This window comes from Rhinoderma darwinii, chromosome 11 (genome assembly GCF_050947455.1).
Source record: "Rhinoderma darwinii isolate aRhiDar2 chromosome 11, aRhiDar2.hap1, whole genome shotgun sequence".
Lineage (NCBI taxonomy): Eukaryota > Metazoa > Chordata > Amphibia > Anura > Rhinodermatidae > Rhinoderma > Rhinoderma darwinii.
In genome coordinates, this window is record NC_134697.1 from 11,879,443 (window position 1) to 11,894,874 (window position 15,432).

General features: G+C 39.2%; 1 protein-coding gene across 1 annotated transcript; it reads right to left on the minus strand.

The window, feature by feature from the left end:
* Positions 1–566: 566 nt before the first annotated feature.
* Positions 567–15,186, minus strand: LOC142663667 (roundabout homolog 2-like). Its single transcript, XM_075842419.1, has 9 exons — positions 15,135–15,186; positions 14,646–14,816; positions 13,469–13,615; positions 12,398–12,631; positions 10,403–10,744; positions 9,684–9,926; positions 8,060–8,184; positions 6,082–6,155; positions 567–741 (listed from the first exon to the last, which is right to left on the minus strand). The coding sequence occupies exons 1-9, from the start codon at positions 15,184–15,186 to the stop codon at positions 708–710; spliced, it is 1,422 nt and encodes a 473-aa protein (XP_075698534.1). The 3' UTR covers positions 567–707.
* Positions 15,187–15,432: the final 246 nt, after the last annotated feature.

The window sequence follows — 15,432 nt, forward strand, 5'->3', positions numbered from 1 at the left end:
GGCCCCATGCACACGACCGTAAAAACACCCGTTATTGCGGGTCGTAATTACGACCCGCAATAACGGGCTCATAGACTTCTGTTACCCACGGGTACCTTCCCGTTTTCTCACGGGAAGGTGCCCGTGCCGTTAAAAAAATAGAACATGTTCTATTTTTCTATTTTACGGGCCGTGCTGCTATACTTTATAATGACAGAACGGCTCGCAAAAGCGGCCGGCTGCCCGCGGGAGGCCGTGCTCGTAATTACGAGTCGTAATTACGAGCACGGTCGTGTGCATGAAGCCTTAAACTTTTTTATTTTTTACTTGCAGTTTTCTGCAGAGGACATTCCGGACGAAAAACAGCACCTCAATTTGGTGCGGTTTTTCCGCCAAAATTCCCTGCGGCGACCAGGGCGGATACGCTACGTGCTTTTACGTGTGTGAACTTACCCTAGCGGTGTCAAAGAAAGTGGAGACGGAGTCACCATGAAGTGAGATTTCTGTATTTAAATAGAAGGCAGAAAAAAAACAAAAGTATTATACACGAGGGGATGAGGAAAGTGGGAGCGGGGGGGGGGGGGGCTTCACACATAGCGGTGGTAGCAATCTTTATGGGACAAAATTGCGCAACCGCACTGCATAGATCCAGACGGAAGGTCAGCAGGTGAATGGTAAACAGCAATGTACAGCAGAGGTCCAGGATAGTGTAATATCTGCAGGTCCGATCAGATGTTCTGTCTGAGCCGCTGAGGTGCAAACCTACAAAACACAAGATTTAACCGGTAAAACTCCAGATGACTATTACACATACAATATAGAGAAACGGGTGGCTGGTAAAAATGAGAAAAATGTATCTCCTGCCTGATAGTATTCACATTCTGGCCTGTAGGTGGCGGTATAATGGTACCCAAATATGCAGTGGATTTCATCTCTTTTACTTTGAAGAGGGTGAAATCTGCTGTGAACATCTGTAAAAGAATGAGCGTGCTGCGGATATGAAAATCTGCCACATTATGATATCCGTGCGAATATTTTTCCACACTGTGCAGATGAGATTTTTTCATAAATCTGAAGCATTTATGTCCCGTGTGCAGGGAGCCTTGTACATAGGGGGCAGTATTATAGTAGTTATATTCTTGTATGTAGGGGCAGTATTATAGTAGTTATATTCTTGTATATAGGGGCAGTATTATAGTAGTTATATTCTTGTATATAGGGGCCAGTATTATAGTAGTTATATTCTTGTATATAGGGGCCAGTATTATAGTAGTTATATTCTTGTATATAGGGGCAGTATTATAGTAGTTATATTCTTGTATATAGGGGCAGTATTATAGTAGTTATATTCTTGTATATAGGAGCAGTATTATAGTAGTTATATTCTTGTATATAGGAGCAGTATTATAGTAGTTATATTCTTGTATATAGGGGCAGTATTATAGTAGTTATATTCTTGTATATAGGAGCAGTATTATAGTAGTTATATTCTTGTATATAGGAGCAGTATTATAGTAGTTATATTCTTGTATATAGGGGGCAGTATTATAGTAGTTAATTTCTTGTATATAGGAGCAGTATTATAGTAGTTATATTCTTGTATATAGGGGGCAGTATTATAGTAGTTATATTCTTGTATATAGGAGCAGTATTATAGTAGTTATATTCTTGTATATAGGAGCAGTATTATAGTAGTTATATTCTTGTATATAGGGGCAGTATTATAGTAGTTATATTCTTGTATATAGGAGCAGTATTAGGGCATGACCACACGTGGCGGATTTCCTCCGCAACTGTCCGCATCAATGCCGCACAGAATCTGCGTTGCAGATTCTGCTGCGGATCTGCACAAAATGTGCAGAAAATTGATGCGGACTAGCTGCTGCGGACTGCGGGAAAAGTGCTTCCCTTCTCCCTATCAGTGCAGGATAGAGAGAAGGGACAGCACTTTCCCTAGGGAAAGTAAAAGAATTTCATACTTACCGGCCGTTGTCTTGGTGACGCGTCCCTCTTTTGGCATCCAGCCCGACCTCCCTGGATGACGCACCAGTCCATGTGACCGCTGCAGCCTGTGCTTGGCCTGTGATTGGCTGCAGCCGTCACTTAGACTGAAACGTCATCCTGGGAGGCCGGACTGGAGACAGACGCAGGGAGTTCTCGGTAAGTATGAACTTATATGTTTTTTACAGATACATGTATATTGAGATCGGTAGTCACTGTCCCGGGTGCAGAAACAGTTACTGCCGATCGCTTAACTCTTTCAGCACCCTGGACAGTGACTATTTACAGACGTCTCCTAGCAACGCTCCCGTCATTACGGGAGCCCCATTGACTTCCTCAGTCTGGCTGTAGACCTAGAAATACATAGGTCCAGCCAGAATGAAGAAATTCTCATGGTAGTAAAAACAATACGCTCCGCAGCACACATAAGATCTGCGGACTTCATTGCGGAATTTTGACTCTCCATTGAAGTCAATGGAGAAATTCCGCCATGAGTCCGCCACTGCTCCGCAACAGACAGAGCATGCTGCGGACACCAAATTCCGCTCCGCAGCCTATGCTCCGCAGCGGAATTTTACGCCTCGTCTAAACGAACACTGCTAAATTAAAGTGTAAGTCAATGGACAAACGGCACCGCTGCGGATTAACGCTGCGGAGTGTCCGCAGCGGAATTTAAGTGAAATTCCGCCACGTGTGAACCCGCCCTTATAGTAGTTATATTCTTGTATATAGGGGCAGTATTATAGTAGTTAATTTCTTGTATATAGGAGCAGTATTATAGTAGTTATATTCTTGTATATAGGGGGCAGTATTATAGTAGTTATATTCTTGTATATAGGAGCAGTATTATAGTAGTTATATTCTTGTATATAGGGGGCAGTATTATAGTAGTTATATTCTTGTATATAGGGGCAGTATTATAGTAGTTATATTCTTGTATATAGGGGGCAGTATTATAGTAGTTATATTCTTGTATATAGGAGCAGTATTATAGTAGTTATATTCTTGTATATAGGGGGCAGTATTATAGTAGTTATATTCTTGTATATAGGAGCAGTATTATAGTAGTTATATTCTTGTATATAGGGGCAGTATTATAGTAGTTATATTCTTGTCTATAGGGCAGTATTATAGTCGTTATATTCTTGTATATAGGGGGCAGTATTATAGTAGTTATATTCTTGTATATAGGGGACAGTATTATAGTAGTTATATTCTTGTATATAGGAGCAGTGTTATAGTAGTTATATTCTTGTATATAGGGGCAGTATTATAGTAGTTATATTCTTGTCTATAGGGCAGTATTATAGTCGTTATATTCTCGTCTATAGAGCAGTATTATAGTAGTTATATTCTTGTATATAGGAGCAGTATTATAGTAGTTATATTCTTGTATATAGGAGCAGTATTATAGTAGTTATACTCTTGTATATAGGAGCAGTATTATAGTAGTTATATTCTTGTATATAGGGGCAGTATTATAGTAGTTATATTCTTGTATATAGGAGCAGTATTATAGTAGTTATATTCTTGTATTTAGGAGCAGTGTTATAGTAGTTATATTCTTGTATATAGGAGGCAGTATTATAGTAGTTATATTCTTGTATATAGGAGCAGTATTATAGTAGTTATATTCTTGTATATAGGGGACAGTATTATAGTAGTTATATTCTTGTATATAGGGGGCAGTATTATAGTAGTTATATTATTGTATATAGGAGCAGTATTATAGTAGTTATATTCTTGTATATAGGGGCAGTATTATAGTAGTTATATTCTTGTATATAGGAGCAGTATTATAGTAGTTATATTATTGTATATAGGAGCAGTATTATAGTAGTTATATTCTTGTATATAGGGGCAGTATTATAGTAGTTATATTCTTGTATATAGGAGCAGTATTATAGTAGTTATATTCTTGTATATAGGAGCAGTATTATAATAGTTATATTCTTGTATATAGGGGGCAGTATTATAGTAGTTATATTCTTGTATTTAGGAGCAGTGTTATAGTAGTTATATTCTTGTATATAGGAGCAGTATTATAATAGTTATATTCTTGTATATAGGGGGCAGTATTATAGTAGTTATATTCTTGTATATAGGGGGCAGTATTATAGTAGTTATATTCTTGTATATAGGAGCAGTATTATAGTAGTTATATTCTTGTATATAGGGATAGTATTATAGTAATTATATTCTTGTATATAGGGGCAGTATTATAGTAGTTATATTCTTGTATATAGTGGGAGTATTATAGTAGTTATATTCTTGTATATAGGGGTCAGTATTATAGTAGTTATATTCTTGTATATAGGAGCAGTATTATAGTAGTTATATTCCTTTATATAGGAGGCAGTATTATAGTAGTTATATTCTTGTATATAGGAGGCAGTATTATAGTAGTTATATTCTTGTATATAGGGGCAGTATTATAGTAGTTATATTCTTGTATATAGGGGGCAGTATTATAGTAGTTATATTGTTGTATATAGGGGGCAGTATTATAGTAGTTATATTCTTGTATATAGGGGCAGTATTATAGTAGTTATATTCTTGTATATAGGGGACAGTATTATAGTAGTTATATTCTTGCATATAGGAGCAGTATTATAGTAGTTATATTCTTGCATATAGGAGCAGTATTATAGTAGTTATATTCTTGTGTATAGGAGGCAGTATTATAGTAGTTATATTCTTGTATATAGGGGCAGTATTATAGTAGTTATATTCTTGTATATAGGAGCAGTATTATAGTAGTTATATTCTTGTACATAGGAGCAGTATTACAGTAGTTATATTCTTGTATATAGGGGCAGTATTATAGTAGTTATATTCTTGTATGTAGGGGGTAGTATTATAGTAGTTATATTCTTGTATATAGGGGCAGTATTATAGTAGTTATATTCTTGTATATAGGGAGCAGTATTATAGTAGTTATATTCTTGTATATAGGGGACAGTATTATAGTAGTTATATTCTCGTATATAGGAGGCAGTATTATAGTAGTTATATTCTTGTATATAGTGCCAGTATTATAGTAGTTATATTCTTGTATATAGGAGCAGTATTATAGTAGTTATATTCTTGTATATAGGGGCAGTATTATAGTAGTTATATTCTTGTATATAGGGGGCAGTATTATAGTAGTTATATTCTTGTATATAGGAGGCAGTATTATAGTAGTTATATTCTTGTATATAGTGCCAGTATTATAGTAGTTATATTCTTGTATATAGGAGCAGTATTATAGTAGTTATATTCTTGTATATAGGGGCAGTATTATAGTAGTTATATTCTCGTATATAGGAGGCCGTATTATAGTAGTTATATTTTTGTATGTAGGGGGCAGTCTTATAGTAGTTATATTCTTGTATATAGGGGGCAGTATTATAGTAGTTATATTCTTGTATATAGGGGCAGTATTATGGTAGTTATATTCTCGTATATAGGAGGCAGTATTATAGTAGTTATATTCTCGTATATAGGGGGCAGTATTATAGTAGTTATGTTCTTGTATATAGGGGGCAGTATTATAGTAATTATATTCTTGTATATAGGGAGCAGTATTATAGTAGTTATATTCTTGTATATAGGAGGCAGTATTATAGGAGTTATATTCCTGTATATAGGAGGCAGTATTATAGTAGTTCTGTTCTTGTATATAGGGGCAGTATTATAGTAGTTATATTCTTGTATATAGGGGCAGTATTATGGTAGTTATATTCTTGTATATAGGGGCAGTATTATAGTAGTTATATTCTTGTATATAGGAAGCAGTATTATAGTAGTTATATTCTTGTATATAGGGGCAGTATTATAGTAGTTATATTCTTGTATATAGGGACAGTATTATAGTAGTTATATTCTCGTATATAGGAAGCAGTATTATAGTAGTTATATTTTTGTATGTAGGGGGCAGTATTATGGTAATTATATAGTTGTACATATGAGTAAGATGCTGTAGTTGTTTTCCAAGTATTTATCCACAAAGTTAAAAAAAAAAATTGTTTGAAATGTTTTCACAGAAATTTGCTGTAGGTCAGTTTACTTAATGACCAAGAGTTCAACCATTTTTTATTGATTATACATTACACTTACCCTTTATAATTACATTCACATCTTCTGTGTTGGTGCAAGTTTTCGAGTAACCATGCCCTGTGCCTTGCTCGTCTCTGCAAAGAGAATAAAGAATATCAATCGGGAGATGAACTTCAATGATGGATGGTTCTGCCTCTTTAATGCAATTAAATCCTATATTAGTCTATATTCCCTATGATCAAAGTAATCTTGGAATTAGTCTTTAGAGACAGTTACATACAATGGTTCATTAGGGTGAGATTGGGCAATTTTGAGTCAGTGTTAATAATGGTGTGGAAAATAATCTGTACCTTCAGTGGGCCTCACTGCTAGAAATGACAGCTCTTAGACCCCTCAGCTGCTGACCCTTTAGGGCATGACCACACATGGCGGAATTCCTCCGCAACTGTCCGCATCAATGCCGCACCTAATCCGGGTTGCGGATTACGGCTGCGGATCTGCACAAAATGTGCAGAAAATTGATGCGGACTGGCCGCTGCGGACTGCAGGAAAAGTGCTTCCCTTCTCCCTATCAGTGCAGGATAGAGAGAAGGGACAGCACTTTCCCTAGTGAAAGTCAAAGAAATTCATACTTACCGGCCGTTGTCTTGGTGACGCGTCCCTCCTTCGGCATCCAGCCCGACCTCCCTGGATGACGCTCCAGTCCATGTGACCGCTGCAGCCTGTGCTTGGCCTGTGATTGGCTGCAGCCGTCACTTACACTGAAACGTCATCCTGGGAGGCCGGACTGGAGACAGACGCAGGGAGTTCTCGGTAAGTATGAACTTATATGTTTTTTTACAGATACATGTATATTGAGATCGGTAGTCACTGTCCCGGGTGCAGAAACAGTTACTGCCGATCGCGTAACTCTTTCAGCACCCTGGACAGTGACTATTTACAGACGTCTCCTAGCAACGCTCCCGTCATTACGGGAGCCCCATTGACTTCCTCAGTCTGGCTGTAGACCTAGAAATACATAGGTCCAGCCAGAATGAAGAAATGTCATGGTAGTAAAAACAATACGCTCCGCAGCACACATAAGATCTGCGGACTTCATTGCGGAATTTTGACTCTCCATTGAAGTCAATGGAGAAATTCCGCCATGAGTCCGCAACCAGTCCGCCACTGCTCCGCAACAGACAGAGCATGCTGCGGACACCAAATTCCGCTCCGCAGCCTATGCTCCGCAGCGGAATTGTACGCATCGTGTAAACGAACACTGCTAAATTAAAGTGAAAGTCAATGGAGAAACGGCTCCGCTGCGGATTAACGCTGCGGAGTGTCCGCAGCGGAATTTAAGTGAAATTCCGCCATGTGTGAACCCGCCCTTAGCCATTGCCCAATTGCTGCCAAAATTTGAACCCAGAAACTCCTCTGTCCCAGGCAGTAGCTTTTCTCATTGAGTCGTCAGGGATGCTGGACAGCTCCGCTGCTGAATATGGTGTTAAGTTCTCTGGATTCCTTGCCTTGATTACCTGATTAGTCTCACCCTTTTGGCTTCCTTTTTAAGCCTGGCCCTTGCTTGTCCTTCCTTGCCTGTAGTCTTGTTCCTTGCTGCCTCTCTACAAACGGCTGCTGCTTATCTATGTACTGAGCTTGGATTGGTTCCTGACCATGTCTCTGCCTTAAACCGGTTGCCACTTATTTGTGTAGCAAACTTGGATAGTTTCCTGACCATGTATCTGCCTCATGCCACGACCTTTTGCAGCCTATCTGTGTACCAAACATGAACTGTTTCTTGACTATGCAGCATGAGGCAGAGACAACCTGTTGTCGCTTATCTTTTTGTCAAACTTGGACTTTTATTAACTACTCTTGCTATTAGCACCCTCCTGCCTGACTGTTTCCGCCACTTGACTTTTAATCTCCTACAGACCTTGACACATGTAATCTTCTCCAACATCCCTGACTTATAAGTGAGTAATGTATTTTTTTATTATATAGGATTCCTCCATGATAAAGGAAAGAGGTTATAACAGGGTATTTAATTACTTACCACCCTACGATGCCGGGCAATCGTAATTGTCAAGATGGTTACAATTAGGAGAAACACAATCACTCCAGCCACAACGGTCACCCAGAAGAGAGAGTTTGACAGGTCCAGGAAACCTCGCTGTATCTCTGAAAAAAGAGGATGATATATATTTATTGTCTCTTAAAGGGCCTATAAAAATGTTAATATTTATGAATGACTTCTTTTGAATGCACTGTATCTCTGTCCATTGGGGACTATTTAATTGTTAAAAAAAATTACATTAGTGATTCAGCCAAAGTTTTGGATTTTTTTTTCCATCCATTTGCCATTCCAAAATGCACATTTCCTTTAGCCATACACACTGAGTGGTCGGGCCTCTCATGGTGTGATGTAAGAGCTGTGCTGTGTGCTCTGAGCTAATCAGATGTATCCCTCGGTCTGCTCCTATTCCTCTCTCACAGCGTGCAGTCTCAGAGATATAGAGAAATTGCAGCTGCATCTCCCCCCCCTTCTCTGTTTGGAATTTACAGTATCAACCTGGAGGCAGTAAAAGGGGAACCATAGGAAGGTGAGGAAGATGAAACGTTCAAGGTTTTGATCATGTAGTCACATGTATCACTGATTTAAAGGGAATGTATCCCATATATTTATCTTTACTAATTAAAAAACAGATAGTGAAATATATTTTGTTTTTAATCTGTTTTTATTTTCTGATTGTAGATTTTATTTTTTTATACTATTTTCTGTACTTAATTATGGGGGCGGCCATCTTGCCTGAATTGCTTTTACCAGCACCACATAGGCTATATTAACCTGTAGACTGGAGCTGATCAATTGGCTTAGACGGGAGAGTGTTCTAGACATGCTCTGTGACCTTTGCATAGGTCATTGTGCAAAGAGGGGGAGGAGGGGGAGCTGTGTCCATCACCTACTTTCAATGGTGTGTGTGTGTGTGTGTGTGTGTGTGTGTGTGTGTGTGTGTGTGTATATATGTATATTTGTGTGTTACCTGTCAGTGATGATAATGAGATCACTGCTAAGAAGTGATCTCTACAGAACAGGAAGGATCAGTCTATTATGTGGCTCAGTGGCCAGAGTGAAAACTGCAAGATTTTGGAATTATCATTTTTTTAACTTTATAATATAGATAATAACATGAAAAATTAAAAAAAATCCCCAAAAATTCTTAAGTATTTTTAACATAAAAGCATGATTTAAACAATAGATTATATTCTGATACATTCCCTTTAAGCAAATAAGAAATGTATAATAGTTTTTAAAGCTAAAGTGAACCCCTAGTTATGGGAACAAAGAGTTTTTGAGTTTGTCTTACAACCATAGGCGTAGCTATAGGGGGTGTCGCACCCAAGCCCCAGTACCTGAGGGGGGTCCAAAGACCACTTTGCCACACATGAAGAAAACAGTGTTATACATGACACATTATAGGTGGGGGCCCTGTTCTAGATTTACCATTAGGGCCGAGGAACTGTAAGTTACGTCTCTGCTTAGACCGATGAACTGCTGGAATAAGGTTTAGAGATCCTCTAAAAAAAATATCACATACGACATGGTCCTTCATCCAACGTCTCTGACCAACCTCAGCCTGACGTATTATAATATCCCATTAGTAGTACTGATCACATACCCAGTGTCAGGTTGACGCCAGCGAGCCTCTTTTCCTCAATAAACACACCACATGTCCAGTTTCCACTTGTTTTCTGTAGAATAGTAATTTCTTTAACCAGTTTTTCTTGCCCTGGTGGTCCACAGATGTCGTAGCTCCTGTTTACATGATGCCAACAAAGCCTCCCATCTTTGTCTATGCAGTTGATACTACACAGGAGAGTGACATTAGACTCTCTAATTATACTATTGTGGGACGTGGACACTGGAAAATGAAAAATATAGCATTACATGAACTTCCAAATCAAAGTCTCTAGAGAACAATGGTCTCCAACCTCTGGCTCTTTATTTTGGAACTACAACTTCCAGCTTGTCCTGACAGTCATGCTGGGAATTATAGTTATGCAACAGCTGGAAAACCACAGGTTGGAATAACCATCATCCTAATTATAATTTAGGGTGTTTAAAGACAAATTCTGTACATAAGAACTGGCTGTATATATAAATATTAATGTGGCCAGAGTCGGACTGGCCCACCAGAGTACTAGAGGATCCTGGTGGCCCCAGGTTGTGACCCAAAGGTCTGGTTGGAGTTGACTTTGGAACCAATAACTTGCCACCAGCATCTATTAGACCTTATTGATGACTCTTCTTCTGGATCAACATAAAGCTAATGGGTTGAATTGATGGTCTTATTATGTACTTATGCTCAGATGACGCTCACGTTGCGGTCGGCCTTACCTGTGATATTGGCCACACACACGTTCCTCTGCAGCCTCTTCTCTCTATCGCCGATCTGTAAAACAATCTCCATCTGGTAAAGGCCACTTTTAGGACTGGAGATGGGAATGCTCAAGTCCTCGGGGTCAGTCTTCTCGCATTTCCCGGGCCAGCAAGCAGCCCCTGAAGTGACTGTAAGCGTATGTAAAGTTTTTGTAGTTTTTGATAAATACTTGATGTTTCCTTCTACAGCCTTGACCTCGTTCTGCAGAGGAGATTCCCGAACTTTGAAATTAAAAAAGTAGGGGAGGTTTATGAGCTTCTTCCCGGACATGTACACAATGGCTGGAGATGATCTAAAACCTGGTAATGAAAGAAGTAGCAAAATCACAAATCTGATATCTTCTGGTGCCTGGAAATTCTGAATTTCAAGGTAGCGAGAAACCAATAAAAGCAGGTACCTCTTATGACCGGCTTTCTGCTGAGCTTGTACTAGATCTTTGTACGTACACGGCAGCTAAACTGAACAAGTACAGCTGCAGTGTAAAGCATGGTGGAGGGACCGTTCTGAAGACTGGGCTTCTGATGAGATGGCAGGTATATTTCAGAACTGTAGGCACTGTAACAAAGTTGCAGTGACTTATTGTAGCTGTTTCCTAATAGAGTTAAGCAGCTAACAATAATTAGCAGGTAAGCATCACCCAGTGGTAGTAACCAATCTGTGGGCAGCATGTTATAAAGCCGGAGGAGCGGAACAGATTGATATATAGTTTTATGGGAAAATATTTGTAACAACCATGGCCACGGAACGTCGGGATTACTCACCTCCCGACAGCCGCAGCCATGGATCTGTGAGCGTTGGTCCGCAACTCCTCCTCAGGAGACGCCAGCGCTCACTTCCGCTTCATTCTGCTGTGTCCCGTAGGGTGCGCGCGCACGCTCGTGCTCAGCCTTAAAGGGCCAGCGCGCGCACATGAAGTAAATCTGTAATTAGCCCATACTCACACTGGACTATAAGAAGGGCCCTGCCCCTTCCCTTATTGCCTGAGCGTTGTTGTGTTTCCCCGTGTCAGTCCTTGCAAACGGTCCCTTAGTGTTTTCCAGTTCCCAGTGTTCCCTTTCCTGCTACCTGTATCCTGTATCCCGTGGTACCTTGTTCCTGAGCCTTAGAGAGTTGGAGTCGTGTTGTGCCACCGACCACATCTGCTGTGCTGCATCACGCCTGGTGTCTGCTGCCAAGGTCCCATCCGAGCCTAACCATTGCTACTGTCTGAACTACCACAGGTACCCTTACTCGGACTATTGACATTGACTTAGTACTCTGTTTGGCCAGCTGCTATCCCGCTACGGCCCAATGGGTCCACATACCCACTGAACGTGACAATATTCAGTATAACTTGTAATTTTATTCATTTAAATCCCTGTTCCCTCTAGGCTTATGAGTCCAGTGGGCGGTCCTACTCAGTGATTGGCAGTCCTTTCTGTGATAGCGGTCAATCATTGGGTGAGCCCGCCCACTGGACTCATAAACCTAGAGTGAGAAGGGATTAAATCAATAAAATACAATTATATGGAATATATTTCTATAAAACTATACATCAATCTGCTCAGCTCCTCTAGCCACATTTGACCCCATAAACATTACTTTGGTTGGGGATTAAATTATCTGATCAGAGATACTTTTGGCCATATAGTGTATGTGGACCCCTGACCATCACACCTATTGTTGGACATCCTATTCCAAATATGGGCAATAATATGAAATTGTGCCCCTTTAGCGGGTATAAAAGTCTCCACTCTTCTGGAGGCTTTCCACAAGATTTTGGGGTGCCTGTGGGAATTTTTGCCTATTCATCCAGAAGAACATTTGTGAGATCAGACACTGATCCGTTCTAGTTCATCCCAAAGGTGTTGGATGGGGTTGAGGTCAGGGCTCTGTTCAGGGTTGTGCACGTATTTTTGGCCATATAGTGTATCTAATGTTAATGACTACTTTAATTAGAGATATGGTTGTACCTTTCACACTGATAGTTTTCGAAAAACTAGTTTCAACTCCATCCTTCATCTTTATACGGCAGATGTAATTCCCACTTTGTTCTATTGTTATGTTCTTCACCTCCAGGTTCGGTCCATCTCTAATTTTGATGCCATCTTTCAACCAAGATGCTTCAAGAGTCATAAAAGGAGAGGAGGTAACGCTCAGTTTCAGGTTTTCGGACATGAGGAGGATGTCAGAAGGTTCTGCCAAGACTAAAACAAAACTATTGTTAAATAAGAAGATAAGGATTCTTAAGACCGATCATAAGGACCAATTGGGATCCTGAAGTTCCGTTGCACACGACCGAGTGCCACTCGGGCCATTTTTGACGGCATCCGAGCGTCACCCTTTAGTTTTCACGGACCCCTTCACTTTTAATCGGGTCAGTGAAAATAGACCTGACTTTCCGATCTGTGGAAAGATAGGACATGTCCTATCTTTCCACGGTTCACGGATGGGACTTGGCCGGCACACACTGTCGTGTGCATGAGGCATAACAGATTAACACTTTAGAGCCCCACGTCCTGTGTTCATTGAAATTATAATTTTTTGCTTAAAAGGGTTGTCTGGTGCAGAAAAGCCCTTTTCAAATACCATTAGGGCATTCTAAATTTATTGAGGGTGTCCTTTGTTAGGGACAGAGCAGGGTAAGGTTAAAAAGGGTGTCTTTCTGGAGTTCCCAGCATATATTTCACAGTTGGTCCATTGATTACAATGGGCACCATGTAATGCATCATTTCGCCTGTGGTGGCACTGCAGGGAAATTAAACACTTACTGCCAAGTCCTCTTGCCGATTGAAGGGGTTGTCTTATTAGAGACAACCCCTTTCAGTTTGAGATCACGATGGTAATCAGCTGATTGCCGTGTCTTGATTCTCACTGCACCCCAGCACATTTTTGTTTTAATGTTTTAGCTCATAGAGGGGGGTACAGAGCGACAGGACCCAACCTCGATGATGATCATATGCCCTAAAGGGGCATTTAGACAGGGGTTGTCTTCATGACACAGCCCCTTTAAAGCTGATTAAGTCACTTGCGCCATTACTCACTTTCAAAGACAATGAGTTGCAGGGTTTTCATGGTTGCCCCTCCTATTATACACGTGAAAGTACCGGAGTCTGTGAGTTTTACATTAGTAGTCTCCAGGTTATTAGTGATGTGGGATGGGACATGGAATCGATCGCTGCCTGCAGAAGCTATATCATAAAAACGATAACAAAAATAATAATAAAAACCATAAATAAAAAAATATGGCAATAAAACATAACAAATAAATGAGAATAAAATACTACTATGATTAAAAGTAATAATTAAATTAGAAACAATTATACGTAATATAACAACAAGTATTGACAATTAAAATACTAATATAATAATAATAGTAATAATAATAAAATAGTACTATGACCAAAAGTAATAATATTAAAAACAATTAAGTAAAATAATAATTAATAATGATAATAATACTAATATAATAATAATATTATGGCTAATAGTAAAAATAATAATAATTAAATAATATAAATGTAATAATTCAAAAATAAGGTTATAATAATTGAATAAATATTGTTATGACGAATAATAATAAAAATCATGAAAATAATATAAATAAACTACTAATATGTAAAACTTGAATACCATAATAATACAACATGATAATAAGAATATAAAGTAATAAGAAAATAATCATGAACAAAATACTACTAATGTTAGGCTCTGTTCACACTGGAATTATTCACTTCGTTTCAGGGGTTTTACCTTGAACCCCAACGGGTCAATCTTACCCGTTTTTGTCATATGCAGTTCATGTGCTGCCCGTGCTATTCCTCCTTGGTTGGGCTCCACTATGTATTTGAAGGGGTTTTCCAGGCATATTCATTGGGATAGGTCATCCATGTGTGATTTTTGGCTATCCGACAGTCCCTTCAACCCCTTACATATCTTATATTGATGACCTACAAATAATGTGTGGGTCCGGCTTATACCTTTTGCGGAACATTAGATAAATCATTGCAGCGAGACCCCCGTGATCAGTCAGATCCCCCCAATCTTAGCTGGGGTCACTGAAGAAAAAACAAGCATTGTGGTTCCCCCCTTAATATCACCTGATCATGGGGGTCGTAGGTGGAATTGCAAACGGAGATGGAGCATTGTCAACCAGTCAACCCTTGTAATAATATTATGGAGGAACCCCAGAGCCATCAATAAGAACACATGACACCTTACCTGGAGTTTTGCTGTGTGATTTTCCGAATTTGTTGTATTTCACAAACATACTGTCATCTTTGTTCCATTGAATTTCTACTTTGGTGTCTCCATTTGTTGAGATTCCGCAGGGCAAAGCGATTTTCTTCCCGACCTCCGCTATAATTTTTTCATTGGACGCCACCGTGAGACCTTCAAATAAGGGTAAAGTGGTCACTTATATGACATATAGGGGCCGTTTTCTGCAGAATGGACTCCAAGATGAACATAGCGTTGTCTCTAGTCCACTATTTTTCTTAAAGGGGAGTTCCATCCTCAATAGTCTTGTGATATGTTATATAAACCTGTTAGAAGATGACACAGGTGGGGGTCTATGGGCTTGGGTTCCCACCGCTGCGTCCTGTAATGAAATTTCCATTACCGGAAGCCTCCGACACAACCCTCGTAACAGGATTTGAAATTAATTTGGTAGTAATTGGAGTGTCCCTTTAATGTCTGTCGATCACTTACTTGTCTGGAAAAATAGGAGGTAAAAGCTGAACCTTTGCAGTTTCTCCTTCATTTCGAGACGCTCTCTTGTTTCTTGAGATTTTCTTAATTGTTGCATTTGCTGCAAGTTAAAAACATTGTGGAAAACTGATCAGTCCAAACTTATTACATGCCTCGAAGATCAAGATCTAAAGTAAAACTCTGCCTGTAAGTAATATCGGCTATATAGTTTAGAAATTCATCATGTTATATATCTTCATTGCATTTATTATGTAGGTTTTTTTTACTTATTTGTCAATTTGTTTGTAAAGTAAAGAAA